This window comes from Rhinolophus hipposideros, assembly GCF_964194185.1.
Source record: "Rhinolophus hipposideros genome assembly, chromosome: 19".
Lineage (NCBI taxonomy): Eukaryota > Metazoa > Chordata > Mammalia > Chiroptera > Rhinolophidae > Rhinolophus > Rhinolophus hipposideros.
In genome coordinates, this window is record NC_138065.1 from 9,255,810 (window position 1) to 9,272,193 (window position 16,384).

The window sequence follows — 16,384 nt, forward strand, 5'->3', positions numbered from 1 at the left end:
TCTGACAGGGCACATGTCAAGCAGCTGTGGGTGACCCTGGCCAGGCTTGTTGCTGGCGGTTTGGGTGCTGTAGAGGTGTTGTGCTAGTTGCTTCCCAAGACACCTCCCAATTCTTGAGATGCTCCATGCTCAAGAATTTAGGAGCTCCCTAAACCTTCCGGAGGCCCCCTGTATCTCCACGGCCTTGGATGGAAACCTTAGGGTCTGATACATGTGCGGCTTCATCTGCGTTACACCAGGGGGCAGTGTCTGTCTACATACAACTCCCTGGGGATGTGGGGGTCAAGTGTAGCTAAGGTCTCTTTGACCTAGGGTGTCCCACTCATCTAAACTGATGGAAGGAACACCAGGCAAAGAGTCACCAGACTATCACCCAATTCCCAGCCATTTTTTATGGGTGGACAGAACTAAATTTGAGGGTAAGGGCAGCGTCAAACTTGCTCAAACTAGCAGAGAACGCTGGGAGATCACATGCTTTGGAGTCGCCCTATGGAAACCCTCATAATGCTCTAGGTTCTCATCATGGCTGATTCCTTGGCAGTGGTGAGATTCCCCTGCGGCATGCGGGCTGGTCTTAATGGCTGTGATACAAGGAGGTCTTCACTAGAATTTATGGGGTAAACTTCATCACTTGCTTGTGGCTGAGCGGTTAGAAACACCAGCTTACCTCAGTGACACCTCATCGAAAGATCGTATTCCTACGAATCTCCTGGGGAGAGTGGGCATGGTGACAAATGCACGCAGGTGGGAGATGTTAGTTGTGACAATTAGGACAGTGTTTCCACACAAAGTTTAATAAAGCATCTGAACAAAAAACTCACTCTACCTCACTCTCCTAAGTGTTAAATGACCACAATTCACAGCCATAATCGGTGAAAGGAATAGCAATACAAGAGTGAGCTGTTGTTCTCATATAGTGAACTGTAGCCTTCTCTCCTCGCTGTACATATCAGCTTTTCTTTACTGTTTTTTTTAATTTAACACAGAAAATCAAACAAATAAAATAAGATTCACAAACCCACCACCACAATTAACAAGTCACATTTTATCATATTTGCTTCAGATTTTTAAAATGGTATGACAGATGTAGAGGAAATCTCCTGTGGACTCCTCCCCCAGCCCACTCCTTCCCTTCTTTCCCAAGAGCAATCCATCTCATGAACTGGGTGTGGATCCTTCTATTCCATGAGTTTCTACTTTTACATTGTTCGTATACATTCATGAACCAAACGTAGTATTGTTTTGTAGGTGTTGGAAATTTGTAATAAGAGTACATGTCACATTGTATATATCGCGCTTGTTATCTTTTTTTAAGTGTTCAATCATTGACATCTATTTTTGATTCTCTAATCTTTTTTTCCTCAGTGTGTATATTTTATTTATTTTAATTTTTAAAAATAATTGACTTTTCAAGTAGACATTTATATAACTTAGGAAGTGGTCCCCCTTAATAAACCTAGTATCCATCTGACACCATACATAGTTACTACAATATTACGGACTATATTCCTTATGCTATACTTTATATCCCCATGACTATTTTGTAACTACCAACTTGTACTTCTTTTTTTTTCAGTTTTTCAATTATAGTTGACATTCAATATTATTTTATATTAGTTTAGGTGTACAGCCTAGTGGTTAGACATTTGTATAGTTTATGATCCCCTGATTAGTCTAGTAGCCACCTAGCATTTAACCTGGGGTTGTAGAGATTTGTCCAAGTAGCTGTGTAGACCTAGTTCATTCACTTTAACTGTTACATTCTATCAAGTTTATGCTACATTTTAATTATCCGGTCCCTTTTTGAGAGTCATTTAGATGGTTACCAATTTTCGTTATTACAAACAGTGCTGCAATAAACGTCCTATACATATTTCCTCATGCACATATTGAAGAGATATTGTAGGACAAATCCCTAGGAGTCCAATGCTGGGTTTTAATTTTATTAGACAGTGGCAAATTGTTCTCTAAATGGGGTAGTTTCTCAGTTTCATCACACTTGTACTGTTAGACTATTTAATGTTTGCTAATCTAATAAGTGTGAAATGACATTTCATAGTCACTTTAATATGCCTCTCCCAGGTGACCACTGAAGGTAAACATCTTTTCACATGTTGATTATTATAGTTTCCGCTTCTGCAAAATACCTGTTCAGTCATTCCACTTTCTAAAACACCATGAAAATATATCTATTACGTGGATAATGTGAAAGCACTGGTAGTTCCAGGATCAGAAAAATCAGGTTGGGGTTATTAAGAGTTGACATAAAAATAATGCATTCTGGAAATACCAGAGGACCGTACCTCAAGCTGAGGTTCACAGAAGCACCAGTTTGGCTGTGAAGCAAATGCTTGTTACAGGTTACACGTTCCTGCTGGTTAATGGATGTTTTAAATTCTGTGCAAATTAGACTACAACCTATGATTCACGATCCTAAAGAAAACGAAGAAGCTGGAGTCTCTGGCTTAGAACAAAGAAATAGGGTTCATTTTCACTTATGTCTAAAGGGATCAAGAAACAAAGAACTGTATTCCAACCTACTTCCTCCAGACAGCCTGTCAAACAAGTACACACAAACACAAACACAAAGTACTGCGGATGGCGTCAACTCTGAATCACCATTGGAAAATAGAAACAGTAATAAGTTAACAGAATTATTCGTACTGAAATACCACAAATAGCTCTGACCCAAGGGAGAGTGTGTATATTCGGGAGATACAATTTTTTTCTGACTGTAAAATTGTAAATCTTTCTTATTGCTTGTTCCTAAGACAACCATATTTACACAGGCATTTTTTTTCCCTTTAGCTTTTTGCTTATGTGCTTTAAAACCACTTATCACTATCATTGAGGCATTTGTATCTTGTCATGCCCAAGAGAATCTATAAAAGCTGCATCTATTCTTCATGCACCTAAAAGTTGACCACTATGGAGATGCCAGAGATTGTGTATGCAGTAGTGTGAAGGACAGTAACTGGATACTGAGGTAACTTTTGAGGAGCTAAATGACAGTATCAATAATCCAAGAGAACAGTTAACCTAAAGACCTTGAAATCTGGCTTTGTAATGTGGTTTTGTCCTCTTAATTTGAACTTGGATGTGTCTGAAGCAAAGGGAGTTAAAACCATTTTTAAAATAATAATAGTCTCGGAAGGAAGAAAAAGCCAACGGATCTGTAAAGTTTCCATCCCTGGCCCTCTGGTTTGTGTTCCTCAGCTGAGTTTGGTCATTACCAAACCGCAGATGCGGACTAGGCCCCTCTCTCTGCAATCCTACAATGTGCAGGGTAATCTGTCCAAGTTACCTCTCTGGCAGGGTTCCCTCTCTCTGTGCTGCTGGCAGTTGGTCTGTACCATCCTCGGGCAATGGTACACAAGTGCTTTGGTTTTAAAATCAAACAATGTCAACCTCCTTCCACGTAAGTCAATTCTGAAAGGGCTTCTGACTTTTTCCTCTGTCGGAGGAGGCAACCCCTACAAGAATGATGACAGCATCGTGTTACAATTATGTAACGGGACTCCCCAGTACTCCCACTCTGCAGGCCAGCTCCCCTAGCCCAAACCTCTCCAACAACAGACTTGGTGGAGAGGTCTCTGGGGAACTCCACTCTCACATCCAGGATAGCTTTGGGCGACCCGAGGATCACCTGTCTCCTCTATCTCAATGGGACGGTTGAGTCCTCATAAACATGGAACAGCTGAGAAGGGTTCACTTCTGCCTGGCCTGGAACAACCCATCTGTTGACATAGGCACAGCTACTGGCACCTCCCCAGCCCACACCTGTAAGATAAGCAGTCACTTCACTCCCAACACTCGAAGACCTGGTTTTTCTACAGCAAACATTGACCAGATGTCAGGCAGAATTCAATGAAGAGCCACAGTCATGGGCTTAGACCTGGTTGGTATCAAACTCTAACCAAAGTGGTCAACCATAAAGGAAAGGAAGGAAACATTAACAGGTGCTGAACCCTTTTTAGTGCTACACTCCACTCAAAAGACAAACTTATTCCTGGTTGGTGGATGCCTGGCTAGGCAGGTAAGAAGATAATGACACAGGAAGTAAAATGGAGTACAAGGATGAGGAGGTGAAGAGGTGGGATTGCTCAGAGAGCTAATTATGTTCCGGAATTCTTCGTTAGAACAGGAAAAGAATTTTCTCAAAGTGAAATATTACAAATTAATATCAGGAAAATATTGACCACATGTCAGGCAGAATTCAATGAACAGCGTTGCTTCCTCCCAATAGGCAAAGTACATTTAAGCTGAAACAATGAACTTGAAGGAACTTCAGAATACTGCATATTTGGCAACTGAGAACCTGTTTTGCTAGAGAAAGAACTAACTTCATCTATCAGTCCATCATTTGAACGGTTCTCCTAGCTGGTGATGAAATCGACCAAACTTCTAAACAATTTCATGGAAAAAGGAATCTGTAAGTCAACCCTTACCTCCCCCCAGCCCGATCTTCCTGTTGAGCAGTTTTCCTTACGCAAGATTTAAGCAACCGGCAGCCTGGTAGTTAAACTCATGACCACCCTGTACTTTCCTCAGAATGACTATCATTGCATGTTAATGGTAATTATTTGTTTGTCTGCATGCCTGACCCCACCCCCACTAGAATGCAAGCTTCATAGGAAAGGGGTTCTGATTGTTTATCACCGTAGCCCCTTCTAAGCACATAGTAGGCACTCATTAAATAGCTGTTGAATGAAGAAATGAACACAATGACTGACTCATGGTAAAGACTACTAAAGGATTTGTAAACAAAATGTCTTTATAATATTGAGAGAATTGATGTCAAATGGACCATTTAAGCTGCAAAGGAGAAGTCACTCTTGCCTGGCCAAGTGCATTTGCAGTGACCTTGAGAATACAGAACCCACAGTTTTAGGGTGGGGTGTGCAAGTCGTCTGAGAATTCTGTACAACGAAGAAGTGATTCCATGTTATAACCACACATCATAAACGGCATGATTCGACTTAATAAAAGTCTCAACCCGAGGCTGGCCTCTGGGCAGACAGACCCAGCAGAACATAAAACAGAGGAATAAACCCCATACATGGCCAGCCCCTGGAATAGGAAACCCCCTGAAATCCTGGAGAAGGTGCTAAGCAGACACCCAGCGCTGAAGGAGGCTGCTAGAACTTTCCTCAGCGGGTGACCAGGGCTTTCTCCGTGCTCTAGACTCCCAGGTGCCAGTGCCACAGGTTGGAGCAACCATTCTCTTTGGCATTCACTGCCTAGTACAGGTAACAACAGAATTTTGCCTGCCTTATTAACCAGCCCGCCGGCTGAAGTGCACCCCCATCCCCCCTCACCCTCTCTCCCCGCCCATCACACACACACACTCTTTCTCCACTGGAGGGGGGGGTGGGGGGGCCTGGCAGAACCGCCCAAGGAGAGAGGGTCTGGGGCGGACAGGCCCGCAGGCGACCCAGCCTTCCGGGGCCCGGCCGCACCCTCGCGCGGGGGCCGGGCGGGGCAGGCTCGCCCCCTCCCGGGCGTTCGCAGAGCCTGGGCGTCCCGGCCGCGCGGGGTGGGGGCGGGGGGACGCCTCGGCCGGGGACTCGGGAAGCGGTCGGGGCGGCAGGGGACTCACCTGCAGCAGCACGGACAGCAGGAAGCACAGGTACATCTGGAAGATGCCCATCTCCCCCACCGCCTGGAACGCCTCCTCCACGTCCATGGCGCGCCGCGCGCTCCGCCCCGCCCGCCTGCCCGCGCCCCCCACTCCGCCGCGGGGCTCCCTCCCTCCCTCCCTCCCTCCCCCGCGCCCGGCACCCGCTCCGGGCAGTGGGAGCGCGCAGCGCGCGTGGGGTGGGCGCCGAATCCCGCGCGGCGCGGACGACGCGCGCTGTGGGGCTGGATGCCGGGTACCCCGGCCTCTGCGCTTCCTGTCACCGAGCTTTTTTCTACGAGGGATTGGTGTCTGCGCCGCTTCAAGTGAGAGGAAGAGGAAGTGGCTCGGCGTGAGGCATCCTCTCGGATGGAGAAACCCGAGAGCTGCCGCCGCGTGGAATGCGTGGCCCCTGCTTCGTGGGGCCGGGGGCGCAATAACGGGTGGGCGACCTGGTGGCAGCTCGTTCGTGTTTGTCCTTTTGCACGAAGCGGTGTGCTGCGTATGGTGGGTGGGGAGCGAGGGTCCTAGGCCCTTCGGAGAAGGGTGCTGTTTAACAGTTCTTCCCAGGCCTGCCCTGGGCTGGCCGTGTGGTCAGGTCACAGGCAAACAAAGCCTTGCGCAACCCCGAGATCGATTTGCTTATATCAATATAAGGTACAGAGGCAACACAAAAGAGGAGGGATTAACCCCTAGGACGCGAGGCGATGGCTGCCACGGTGTTTGAAGGGTAAACGAGTTTGTCACGCTGGAAATGTGGGGCAAGACGCAGCAGTTCCAAGGGACACCAATCGGGTCACCTGCCTTAATCCGCTCATCGCTCCACCCCCTTAGGTGGGTTTTAACAGCTACATAGTGTTCCATTGTCCAGGCCATGGCCTGAAAAACAATACTGGATAGAAAGAGGCAACCAGCTAACGTTTCATATAGGATTTTACATCTAAGAGCATGGGATAGGTCTATAATTTTCTATTCTTCCTACTGCCCCTGTCTGGATTTGGCGGTAAGATTATAGTTGTTTAGTAAAATGAATTGCAAGTGTTTGGTAAAACTCTCCTTGAAACCATCTGTACTGGGCTTGTGTTTCAGGGAGAACCTCTATTACAGAGATGATGGATGGATGGATGGATGGATGGATGGATGGATGGATGGATGGATGGATGGATGATAGACAGACAGACAATCACATATTTTTATAGCTTTGTGTTCTTGAATTCCTCTTATTTTTTTTCTAGAAATGTTTCTATTTTAGCTAGTTTTTCTATTTTTTGGAATAAACTGGCTCATCTTGTTCTCTTCGGGTATTTTAAAACCATGCTGTAGCTGTATTTAGGCCCCACTTTTCAATCTTAATATTGTTCATTTTTATTGTTCCATTCTTGTTAGTCTTGCTAGAAGTTTGTCTACTTTATTATTTTTTAAATAACTGCTTTTTATTTTGTGATGCTTGTTTTCTATTTTACGGATTCTATCAGTTCTTTTCTTTCTTTACTTACTTTTGTTACTCTGTAATTCTCTTCCTAGCTACGTGACTTGAAAGTTCAGTTTCCTTGCTTTCAATTTTCTTTTTTTAAGACTAATTATACTTAAGGTTATGCATTTCTCTCAGGGTGCTACTTTGCTCTGTCCCATAAGTTTTGTTCTGTGGTACTTTTGTTGTCTTTAGATTTAAATGTTCCATGACATTGTAATTTCCTCTTTAACTAATGAGCTATTTGTTAGTGCATTTTTTTTTAGTTTTCAATTAAAAGTTGTTGCTACTTTGTAGCCATCTTTTTATTGCTGATTACTAACCTAAATGCTTTGTTAACAGAGATGATATTAAATCTTGAGTTTTCTTGTGACCTAGTATGTGGTCATTTTAGAAAAATATACTGAATGTATTGAAAATATTCTCCCTTTGTTTGGGTATAAGGTTTTCTATATATTAGATTAAGCTTGTTAATTTTTTTCAAGTAGTATGTATTACTACTGGATTTTTCTTCTGCTACATGTAATAGTTTTAATAAACGTGTCAAAACCTCCCAAAATTATTATCATTTTTTGAGTTTTTATCAAGTTCTTTTTATTTCTGTAGGTACATAAAAATATCAATTGAATCACTCCTTTTATCATGATAAAAATGGCTCTTTGTGCTTTTAGTGCTATTTGTCTTAATTTTTATTTTATCTAATGTTAATATTGTTACATCAACTTTTTACTGTTTTTATTATTTTCTTTATAATCTTTTTATTTTCATCCTTTTGGTTTTGTTATGTTCTGGACATGTATCTGGAAGGAAGTTTCTTTTGTCTATTCATTTTGATAGTCTCTGTCTTTTAACAGAGTCTCTGTCTTTTAAATGTTAATATAAATAACATTTATATTTATTGTGATATATTTGGAATGATTTCTACCATTTTGTTTTGTTTTTCTGTTTACCAAATTCTTTTTTCTTCCTGGCCATCTGTTGGAGTCTTAAAGGCATTTTTATACTGCCCTTTTATCTTTTGCTATTTTGAGGAGCTACAGATTGCGTTATTATTATTATTATTGTAATTACTCTCTCCTACATTTTTAACATCCACATAACTATACACTGTTCTACAATGTTTATAGTAATTTATTCTCTCTTCAAACTCATAAGGACCTATATAAGACTCCAAGAATGCTTTATCTGAGAAAATGTAAGAGGACATAAAAATATTATGTTCTGGAAAACTTTGTTAGGTGACTCAAGAAATAACTATTGTGGTGCCAAAACACTGATGGAAGAGATTCATGTGAAGTGTTTTAGTAAAAAAACTTTCATTGTTAAGAAAAATTATCCTGCACTTGGAAATAATAAGAAATCAAGAAGCAGACAATAGTATGTTTTTCAGTGTGGTAATGAAGCATTGTTTAGCAGGCCCACCCTGGAATTACATAATTCTGTAAAATTACCTGTGTTTGACTTTGCTGTTTACTATGCATTGGAGTCCAGATACTGTGCAGTTACATGTAAATTTGTAGATTTTTGTTTAGTTGAGATGTAAATGATTATGTTTAGCAGGAAAGATAATCTGCTATTTCATTGCCCTGTAAAACATTAACTTGTTTTGTATCTAATATATAATAATCATATTTTACATTCTGTTGTTATTTTCTTTCTAGAAATAAACAGTTCCTCAAATGCTCTTAGAATCAGCTTTACCATCCTACTGGTTCCCTCATCAATTAAAATAAAATCTCTGACATGGGTTCATTCTGTATTTGTTAGAGTCATATCTTTAACTTTTGAAAGTTTTTCTTTGACATTATGACGTGTTGGAGTGAAAAAACTATAAATTAAAATTTTACACAGTATGTAGCTAAATTAATAAATTAAGTGTTAAGTAGAAATTGGGTTATTTCATCTTCCTAAACATTTATAAATTTTAAGTGAACCAAATACTCTTCTATATATTCATTGTTGGTTTGCCTTACATTGGGACATACATGCTAAAAGGAATTGGTTATTGTGAGAACAGAAAGTGCAACCTGGGTAGTGTCAGAAATGAGATCTGATGGGTTGACAGAGGCCAGGTATGCAGTGTGAAGGAGTCTGAACTTTTACCTCCAGGTGATGGAGAATCACCGATGTGTTTTAAGCTGGAGTAGTGTGACTTTTAAAAGGGGATTTGGCAGCAGTGGAAAATGCATTGACACCAGTTGAGGCCTATTGTCATGGCAGGACCCAATGAGGGCCTGAGGACGTAAACCAGAACAATGCTAATAGGGATGGAGAAATGAAATCAAATTTAAGGTAAAATCTGCAAAAATTGATAGTGATTGCATTTTACAGAGACAAAAAAAGAAATCAAGAATGTTTCTGGCTTTGATGACTAGGAAATGGAGGTACTACCGTGTTTCCCTGAAAATAAGACCTCGCCGGACAATCAGCTCTAATGCGTCTTTTGGAGCAAAAATTAATATAAGACCCGGTCTTATTTTACTATAATATATGACCCGGTCTTTAATATAATACAATATAAGACTGGGTCTTACATTAATTTTTGCTTTAAAAGATGCATTAGAGCTGATTGTCTGGCTAGGTCTTATTTTCGGGGAAACACGGTATTAACTGAGATAGGAAACACAGAAGGTAGAGTAGGTTGGTGGTGCTAGGTTGAAGGGCTTATGACAGGAATGATGGGGTGACAGGCGTTGCTCTTTTAAATAGTCATTGCACCTTTAAGATCCTGCCCTTCCCCCTTAACTCACCCAGGCCCAGCTGGATTTCCTTGCCCTAATTTACAGTCAGTGCCAGAGCTTCTGAGCGTGCACTGAAGGAAGTGTGGACTAATTAAAGCTCTCCCGAGGCTCCAGGTATTGCATCTGTGGCTCTTAGCACAGAGTTCCATTTTGAGAGCATTTATTCCCCCATCTGACCATTCTTTTCTCATTTTTCTATTTCTTAAGTCCTTCTCTACCATAATTTCATACTACTTGTATCTTTCTTTTCTAACTCAAGAATAATGAAAATCTGGGTTGTTGTTTTTTTAATAATAATGTTTAGAATAGGGTATCTATCAAATACACACTTTTTGGGCTATGAGAGGAAAAGAGGTTAACTTTACCTGGTCAATTACATAAAGCTTTGAAGCAAATATACTCAATCATTATCATCTTTTTTATTTTAGAACCTGCATCCCCTAACCACTGTGTCATGTCTTTTGCTTCATTGGTAATTTGGTGTCCTAGAGGCTACTGAAATTTGGTGTGCCAGGTAATAGACTTCGTGTATGTTACATGTGGTATCAAATCCTTGGAAATCAGTGTTGCATACCAGCCTACGTGTACCCAGAGCTACTGTGTTTTCAAAATATTGGAAGAGTATTTTTCCTTCTGCATAAAAACTTCATGCTGAGATAACCTTTTGTTGTTAGTATGTCACAGCAACTTACGTAAAGATAGCCAAAGTCCAAATACCTCTGTCAACATTAAGTTGATATAGGCACAACAAATGTGATGGCAATAATCAGATCACAAGAAGCCAGATTCTGTGGTAGATGTCTGAAAGGAAGGAGCAAGAAGACAAAGGAAGGGCCGGCCCAGTGGCTCAGGCGATTGGAGCTCCGTGCTCCTAACTCTGAAGGCTGCCAGTTCGATTCCCACAGTGGGCCAGTGGGCTCTCAACCACAAGGTTCCCAGTTCAACCGCAAGGGATGGTGGGCTCCGCCCCCTGCCACTAAGATTGAACAGGGCACCTTGAGCTGAGCTGCCGCTGAGCTCCGGGATGGCTCGGGTGGAGTGCGCATCCTCTCAACCACAAGGTTGCTGGTTTGACTCCCGAAAGAGATGGTGGGCTGTGCCCCCTGCAACTAGCAAAGGCAACTGGACCTGGAGCTGAGTTGCGCCTTCCACAACTAAGACTGAAAGGACAACAGCTTGAAGCTGAATGGCACCCTCCACAACTAAGACTGAAAGGACAACAACTTGGAAAAAAGTCCTGGAAGTACACACTGTTCCCAATAAAAGTCCTGTTCCCTTTCCCCAATAAAATCTTAAATGTGTATATATATATATATATATATATATAAAGAAGACAAAGGAAGGAGAAGCAAAAAGAAAATGGAATTAGCAGTGAGGCGGACATGCTTCCATCATCTGGCTGCTCGAACCAACAACCATCATTCAGAAACCATCCTGAAGTGGGTGAAAAACATAGAGTAATACAGACCCAAATTTAATGTGGAGCAATTGGCCATTTCCATGTCTCTTAGCAATAAAACAAAAGAGTATGAATAGAGGTTGTTCTCAAATTCAGCAGTTACAGAGAGGGCTATGAAATATGAGGGAAATTAGGCATTAATTATGTTTGAATTTAGATAGTAGAGTGTTTTGCTTGCTGAGAGTCCAATTTTACATGTTGTCCCAAGAGGCACTGAGTTTAGATAATAGGACATTCATATAATTCAACAAATTCATTTCTGAGTGCCCAACTTTAATGAAAATGTCAGTGCTATTGTTGCTGTTACTGCTGCTATTTCTTTCATAGGAGATTACACAACTAGGGAATACAGGTTGAAATGATGAATTTTCTATACACATGGGGTCGATAAATTGAGGCTATGATTCAATAGGGTGGATGAAATGTGCCCTTTACAAGGACAAATGTCTCCAAGTTCCCCAGGACTAAAATCTAGATTCTGTTGGAACTGCCTGAACCACTTCAGTTGGTTGAGTATTGCATCAAGATGATGATAAACCTGCATATCAAGAGTTTTAACCTCACCTGGGATTTATAAATTAAAACCAGTAATGTACATTGCATTCAGAAAATAGCGCAAGTAGAATTCAGAGAATCAAGTTTGATCTACTCAGTCCCAGAAAGGAAAGGTCCCCATCCCTAACCCATTCTGAATCTCGCATTCCACAAATTCTGACTGAGCAACTAACTATGCTGGGCTTTGTTATAGGTGTGAGGGATACACTAAACCCTCTCTCTGGTGGTGTTTGCATTCCAGAGATCACTTCCTACTTGGCTGCAATACTGGATGGGATGGGTGGGGGGAGAGCCAGGAGAAAGAGGAAGAGTTGTTGACTATGGAAATTTCCCATTGCTCTGTTATCTGATCATGAAATCAACTCCAAATCAAAATGTAACAACATGAACCAAGTAGATTAGATTATAAAGAAGTGTTTATAATCCATTAAATCTTCTTCAGTCTAAGGGCTTTTCTTGTGTTTATCTGCCTTAAGAAGAACGTAGCCAAAAATGTATATTAATGCACAAATTCATAAAGAGAATTTGCATGATTTTCAGAACCAAATTAATCCCCAATTTACTGGCATACAGCCATTGTAGACAAAAGATCATATTGCATTTTAAATAATATAAACTCATCATCTTCATCAGTCTTCATTTGCATAAGAAGAGTGTCTTATTCTCAGCCAAACAGAGCGAATCAAATCCTCCCATCAGTTTTCTGTTCCAGCACAAGATTTTGAATATTCTCAGTTTCATTTTCTAGTCCTATCAGGGTTGAAACTGATTATTCCTTTAACCTTTTTTTAGCCACAGGACCTTTCGTAAATCTAATGAAAGTTAATGGTTTTTCTCAGGAAAAGGAGGGTGCAGGAGAGGGTGCCCTCATACACACACGTTTTGCATACCAGTTTTTTTCAATCACTGAGTCCAACCCCCACATTATAAAAATGATATGTCTATGGGAGTTTAGATAATATGTTTAAGATGATTAAGAGACACACCAAACTCACAGTTAGTTGGAAGAGCAGTACATAAAACCAAGTGCTCAAAAGTTGGTGGCTTTTGGGATTGGGTTGTTTGGTTTGGGGGTTTTTTTGTTACTTGAAACCACTCTCGGGTATAGGCCCTGTCTTTGAACCATTTTTCTTATCTGGAAATACTAATATAGAAGGACATTGTCTTTGCAATGCATTTGCACTCTGATTCCTTTGTAAACTGTAAGTGTGTCCCCAGATCTACAATTTTAAGGTTGGGGCTTTAGCTGAGTAGGGCCTTCCCTGCCTACCTCCCAAGCCAGGAACTCTAGCGGGGATACCTAATAACTCAGCGACTTGACTGCAATCACAGACATATGCAGAAAGAGTCCTCATCTGTTGTGTTTGAAGCCCAAAACTGGAATAGTGTTGTAGCTTTCCTTTGTGGGTCATTCCTTACTCAACACCATTCTGCTTTTGACTTGAAAAATTGGGCCACGGAGCTCCTCCACCATCAGGCATGTTTCTTATTGGGCTGTGAACGGTTAGCATATGGCTAATGACAGTTTACACCTACTTATGTGCTCTGACAATCCAGTAAAGGCTGATTTGTCTCTGCTATACTGTCCATAGCACTTTTTGCAGATAAAGCAGTAACCGGTCCTCTTGGAGGTACTTTTTTATTTCAGATGATGATGGGAGAGGATGATCCTCTTTCTGGGTTGTTAATGATGTACCTTAAGCCTGGTCTGTTAAATGACTGTGTTCTTAATGATGTGACATTGCCATCACTGTCCTGGTGACCAGCTTTCCTTTTCTTCCATCTTCCTCTCAGGGTGGAGACATGCTTATGGAGGATAAAATAAAGAACTAAGGCAAGTGGAAAAAAGACAAGCAAACTGGAGCAAAATGTCTATGGCATAAAATACATGAATACAAACGAGAATAAAGATATTTGGGTCGTTTTGTGTTTATGTCTTTATTTTTACCATTGGTCTTTTCAGCTGTATGTGTATAGGAGATAAAAATGGGCTCTATTGCATGGCGATGGGTGTCTCTTGAAACAACATAGCATGGAAAGAGATCTCCTCAAAGTTAATTTAGTTTTTAATTTATTGGATGGAAAACTACAACTGATAACTTGACATCGCTTAAGCAGAGAAGTTTTCTGTTTAGTGAAGTGGCTTGCTCAGCAAGTGGAGGTCCTGACGGAGAAGGTCTATTTGAAGCTGGATAGGGCTCTCCTCTGGCTCTGCCAGCAGCTGACCAGCTGGCACCAAATATAAGCAGGAGAGCTTGGTGCACTCACCTGAGACCCCCGTTTCTATTTTCCTTCATCGGGAAAGAGCTAAAAACACCATCTCTAATTCCCTTACTGGCATGGGGCAGTGCAGGAATAAGTGAGTTTTCAGTTAAAGATTCTAAAAAATATATGTATGTCCAATCATTTTGAATTTTAAAGTTTAAGCCTGACAGTAGTGTTTTAGGAACTACAGTAATCCACGAACTAAAGTAATGTGAGCCCCATGAGTCCTCCACTATATAAACACACTTGAGAAGCTAATGAGATGGGAGAGTTTAAATTTGAAAATTCAGTTTTGACACCAATCTATGTGGGATGAGTATCTTTAGGGAAGACCTATCCGTCTTTCATGGGAATGCAGAGCTAGGTGACAAGCTCCAGCTCTCCTTCTACCCTAAAGTGCTTGATTTGACTGAGATTCAACATAGCTACTGTGTTTCCCCAAAAATAAGACCTAGCCGGACCATCAGCTCTAATGGGTCTTTTGGAGCAAAAATTAATATAAGACCCAGTCTTACTTTAACATAATATAAGACCGGGTATAATATAATATAATACTGGGTCTTATATTAATTTTTGTTCCAAAAGACGCATTAGAGCTCATGGTCCAGCTAGGTCTTATTTTCAGGGAAACATGGTATGACAAAGACTTTCATAAATATGGGCAATGAGCTCCCGAACTTGAATGTTTTATAATTAATAGTTATCTTTTAATTTTAAGGGTACCTTTAAAAAGTGCCCTGAAAGCTCCCAAAACACGGTTAAAAGGAGGAAAGAGATAATATGGCCAGCATAGGAGAGTTTTGCCACAATAAGGCTCAGGACTGTTAGACCTTACATACAGGTGAGCCAACACTCAGGTGGACCTGAGACATTAACAGGTTCTGAGGAACAATGCAACCTGATCGTCCCTTCAGCCCTAGGCGACTACTCTGTCCTCAGAGACCAGGAAGTCTTGTGCTTTTACAAACAATGCCAATAGGGGCAGAAGTGCACCTGGAATTCTAGCACAGTCATACCATCCTCTCTACTTCCCCAGCACCTGTCAAGATGACTGTAAACTTTCTTTAGCATTATACCGGGGTGCCAAAAAAATGTATACACATGACTTGTATTCATCTGTCATTATTGGTATATATTAAGTATTTCGATTTTAATACAGTTTTTTTCCTTTCTTAAAATGTGTATACATTTTTTTTTGCCACCCTCTGTATATAGTATGTTCCCCAAGACAATTCTAAAATACTTCATAGAGGGAAACAAAAGTACAAAGTTACATGAAACAAAATGTTTTACAGAAAAGAGGCCACAGGGCTGGTCATAGCTTTTTTTGGAGAGGGAGCTTACTGAAAAGCAACTTTTGATATGATTGCTTATGTTTTCCTTTTTTTATATCTTCCACTTCTCATTATATTCACTTTTTTCTTTTAAATACATGGGCACATGTATAATAACGTTAGAAGTCCTTGTCTGCTAATCTGCTAGTTCTGTTATCACTTCCTTTCTGGATTTGTTTCTGTTGACTGATTTTTCTCCTGGTTATAGATCCCAATTTCCTGCTTCTTCTCATATATAGTCATTTTTTTTTGAATGCTAGAAATTGTGAGTTTTTATTATTGAGCCCTGGGTTTTGTTGTCTTAGTTAAAGAGTGTGAGACTTTGTTCTAGCAGGCAGTTCATTTATTTGTACATCCACTTAATCTTTGAAGCTTGTTCTTAAGCTTTGGAGTGGGTTTGGAGTAGCCTTCCTGCGGGGTTAATTTAGTCTTCCAACAAAGGCATGACTCTTCTGAAGTGCCTTGTGACTGTCCCAGGTGTTCACTGTGGATTTGTCACACTTGCTTTTTCTATACCCTGGAATTGCTCTTTCTGAGATCACCAATGACTTACACGAGTCCAAAGGATACTTTTCAGTTTTCATCCTATTTGACCTCCTGGTGGTGGCATTTACATCGTTACCCACTCCCACCTTCTTAACACTTTCGCTGCGGTGTTCTGTCTATAGTCAAATATTTCCATACTGCTGACTGCAGCATTTGACTTTACCCCACAAGTTCAGTGGCCCAGAAAGGCAGTTTAGGAAAGCCAATGTACCTTTTTCCGTATTTTTGTGTTTTTCAAGAATGAATGACAATAGGAAATTTTCATACCTTAATCATTTATTTTAATAAAATGTAGCACCTTAACGGTATTTACTTAAAAATATAAATACTGTAATTATTTTCTGTGGATTTTTGACGCATTTTGGAGAACAAACTTGAAATCAATTGACACAGTGA

General features: G+C 40.8%; 1 protein-coding gene across 1 annotated transcript in view; it reads right to left on the bottom strand.

Moving 5' to 3' along the window:
- The window catches only part of SLC22A15 (solute carrier family 22 member 15), a 67,151-nt gene extending 61,413 nt beyond the window's left edge, over positions 1-5,738 (bottom strand). The window contains exon 1 of the mRNA XM_081026866.1: positions 5,600-5,738. Coding sequence (XP_080882992.1) covers positions 5,600-5,686 — 87 coding nt within the window. The 5' untranslated portion in view covers positions 5,687-5,738. The remainder of the gene's footprint in view (positions 1-5,599) is intronic.
- Positions 5,739-16,384: the final 10,646 nt, after the last annotated feature.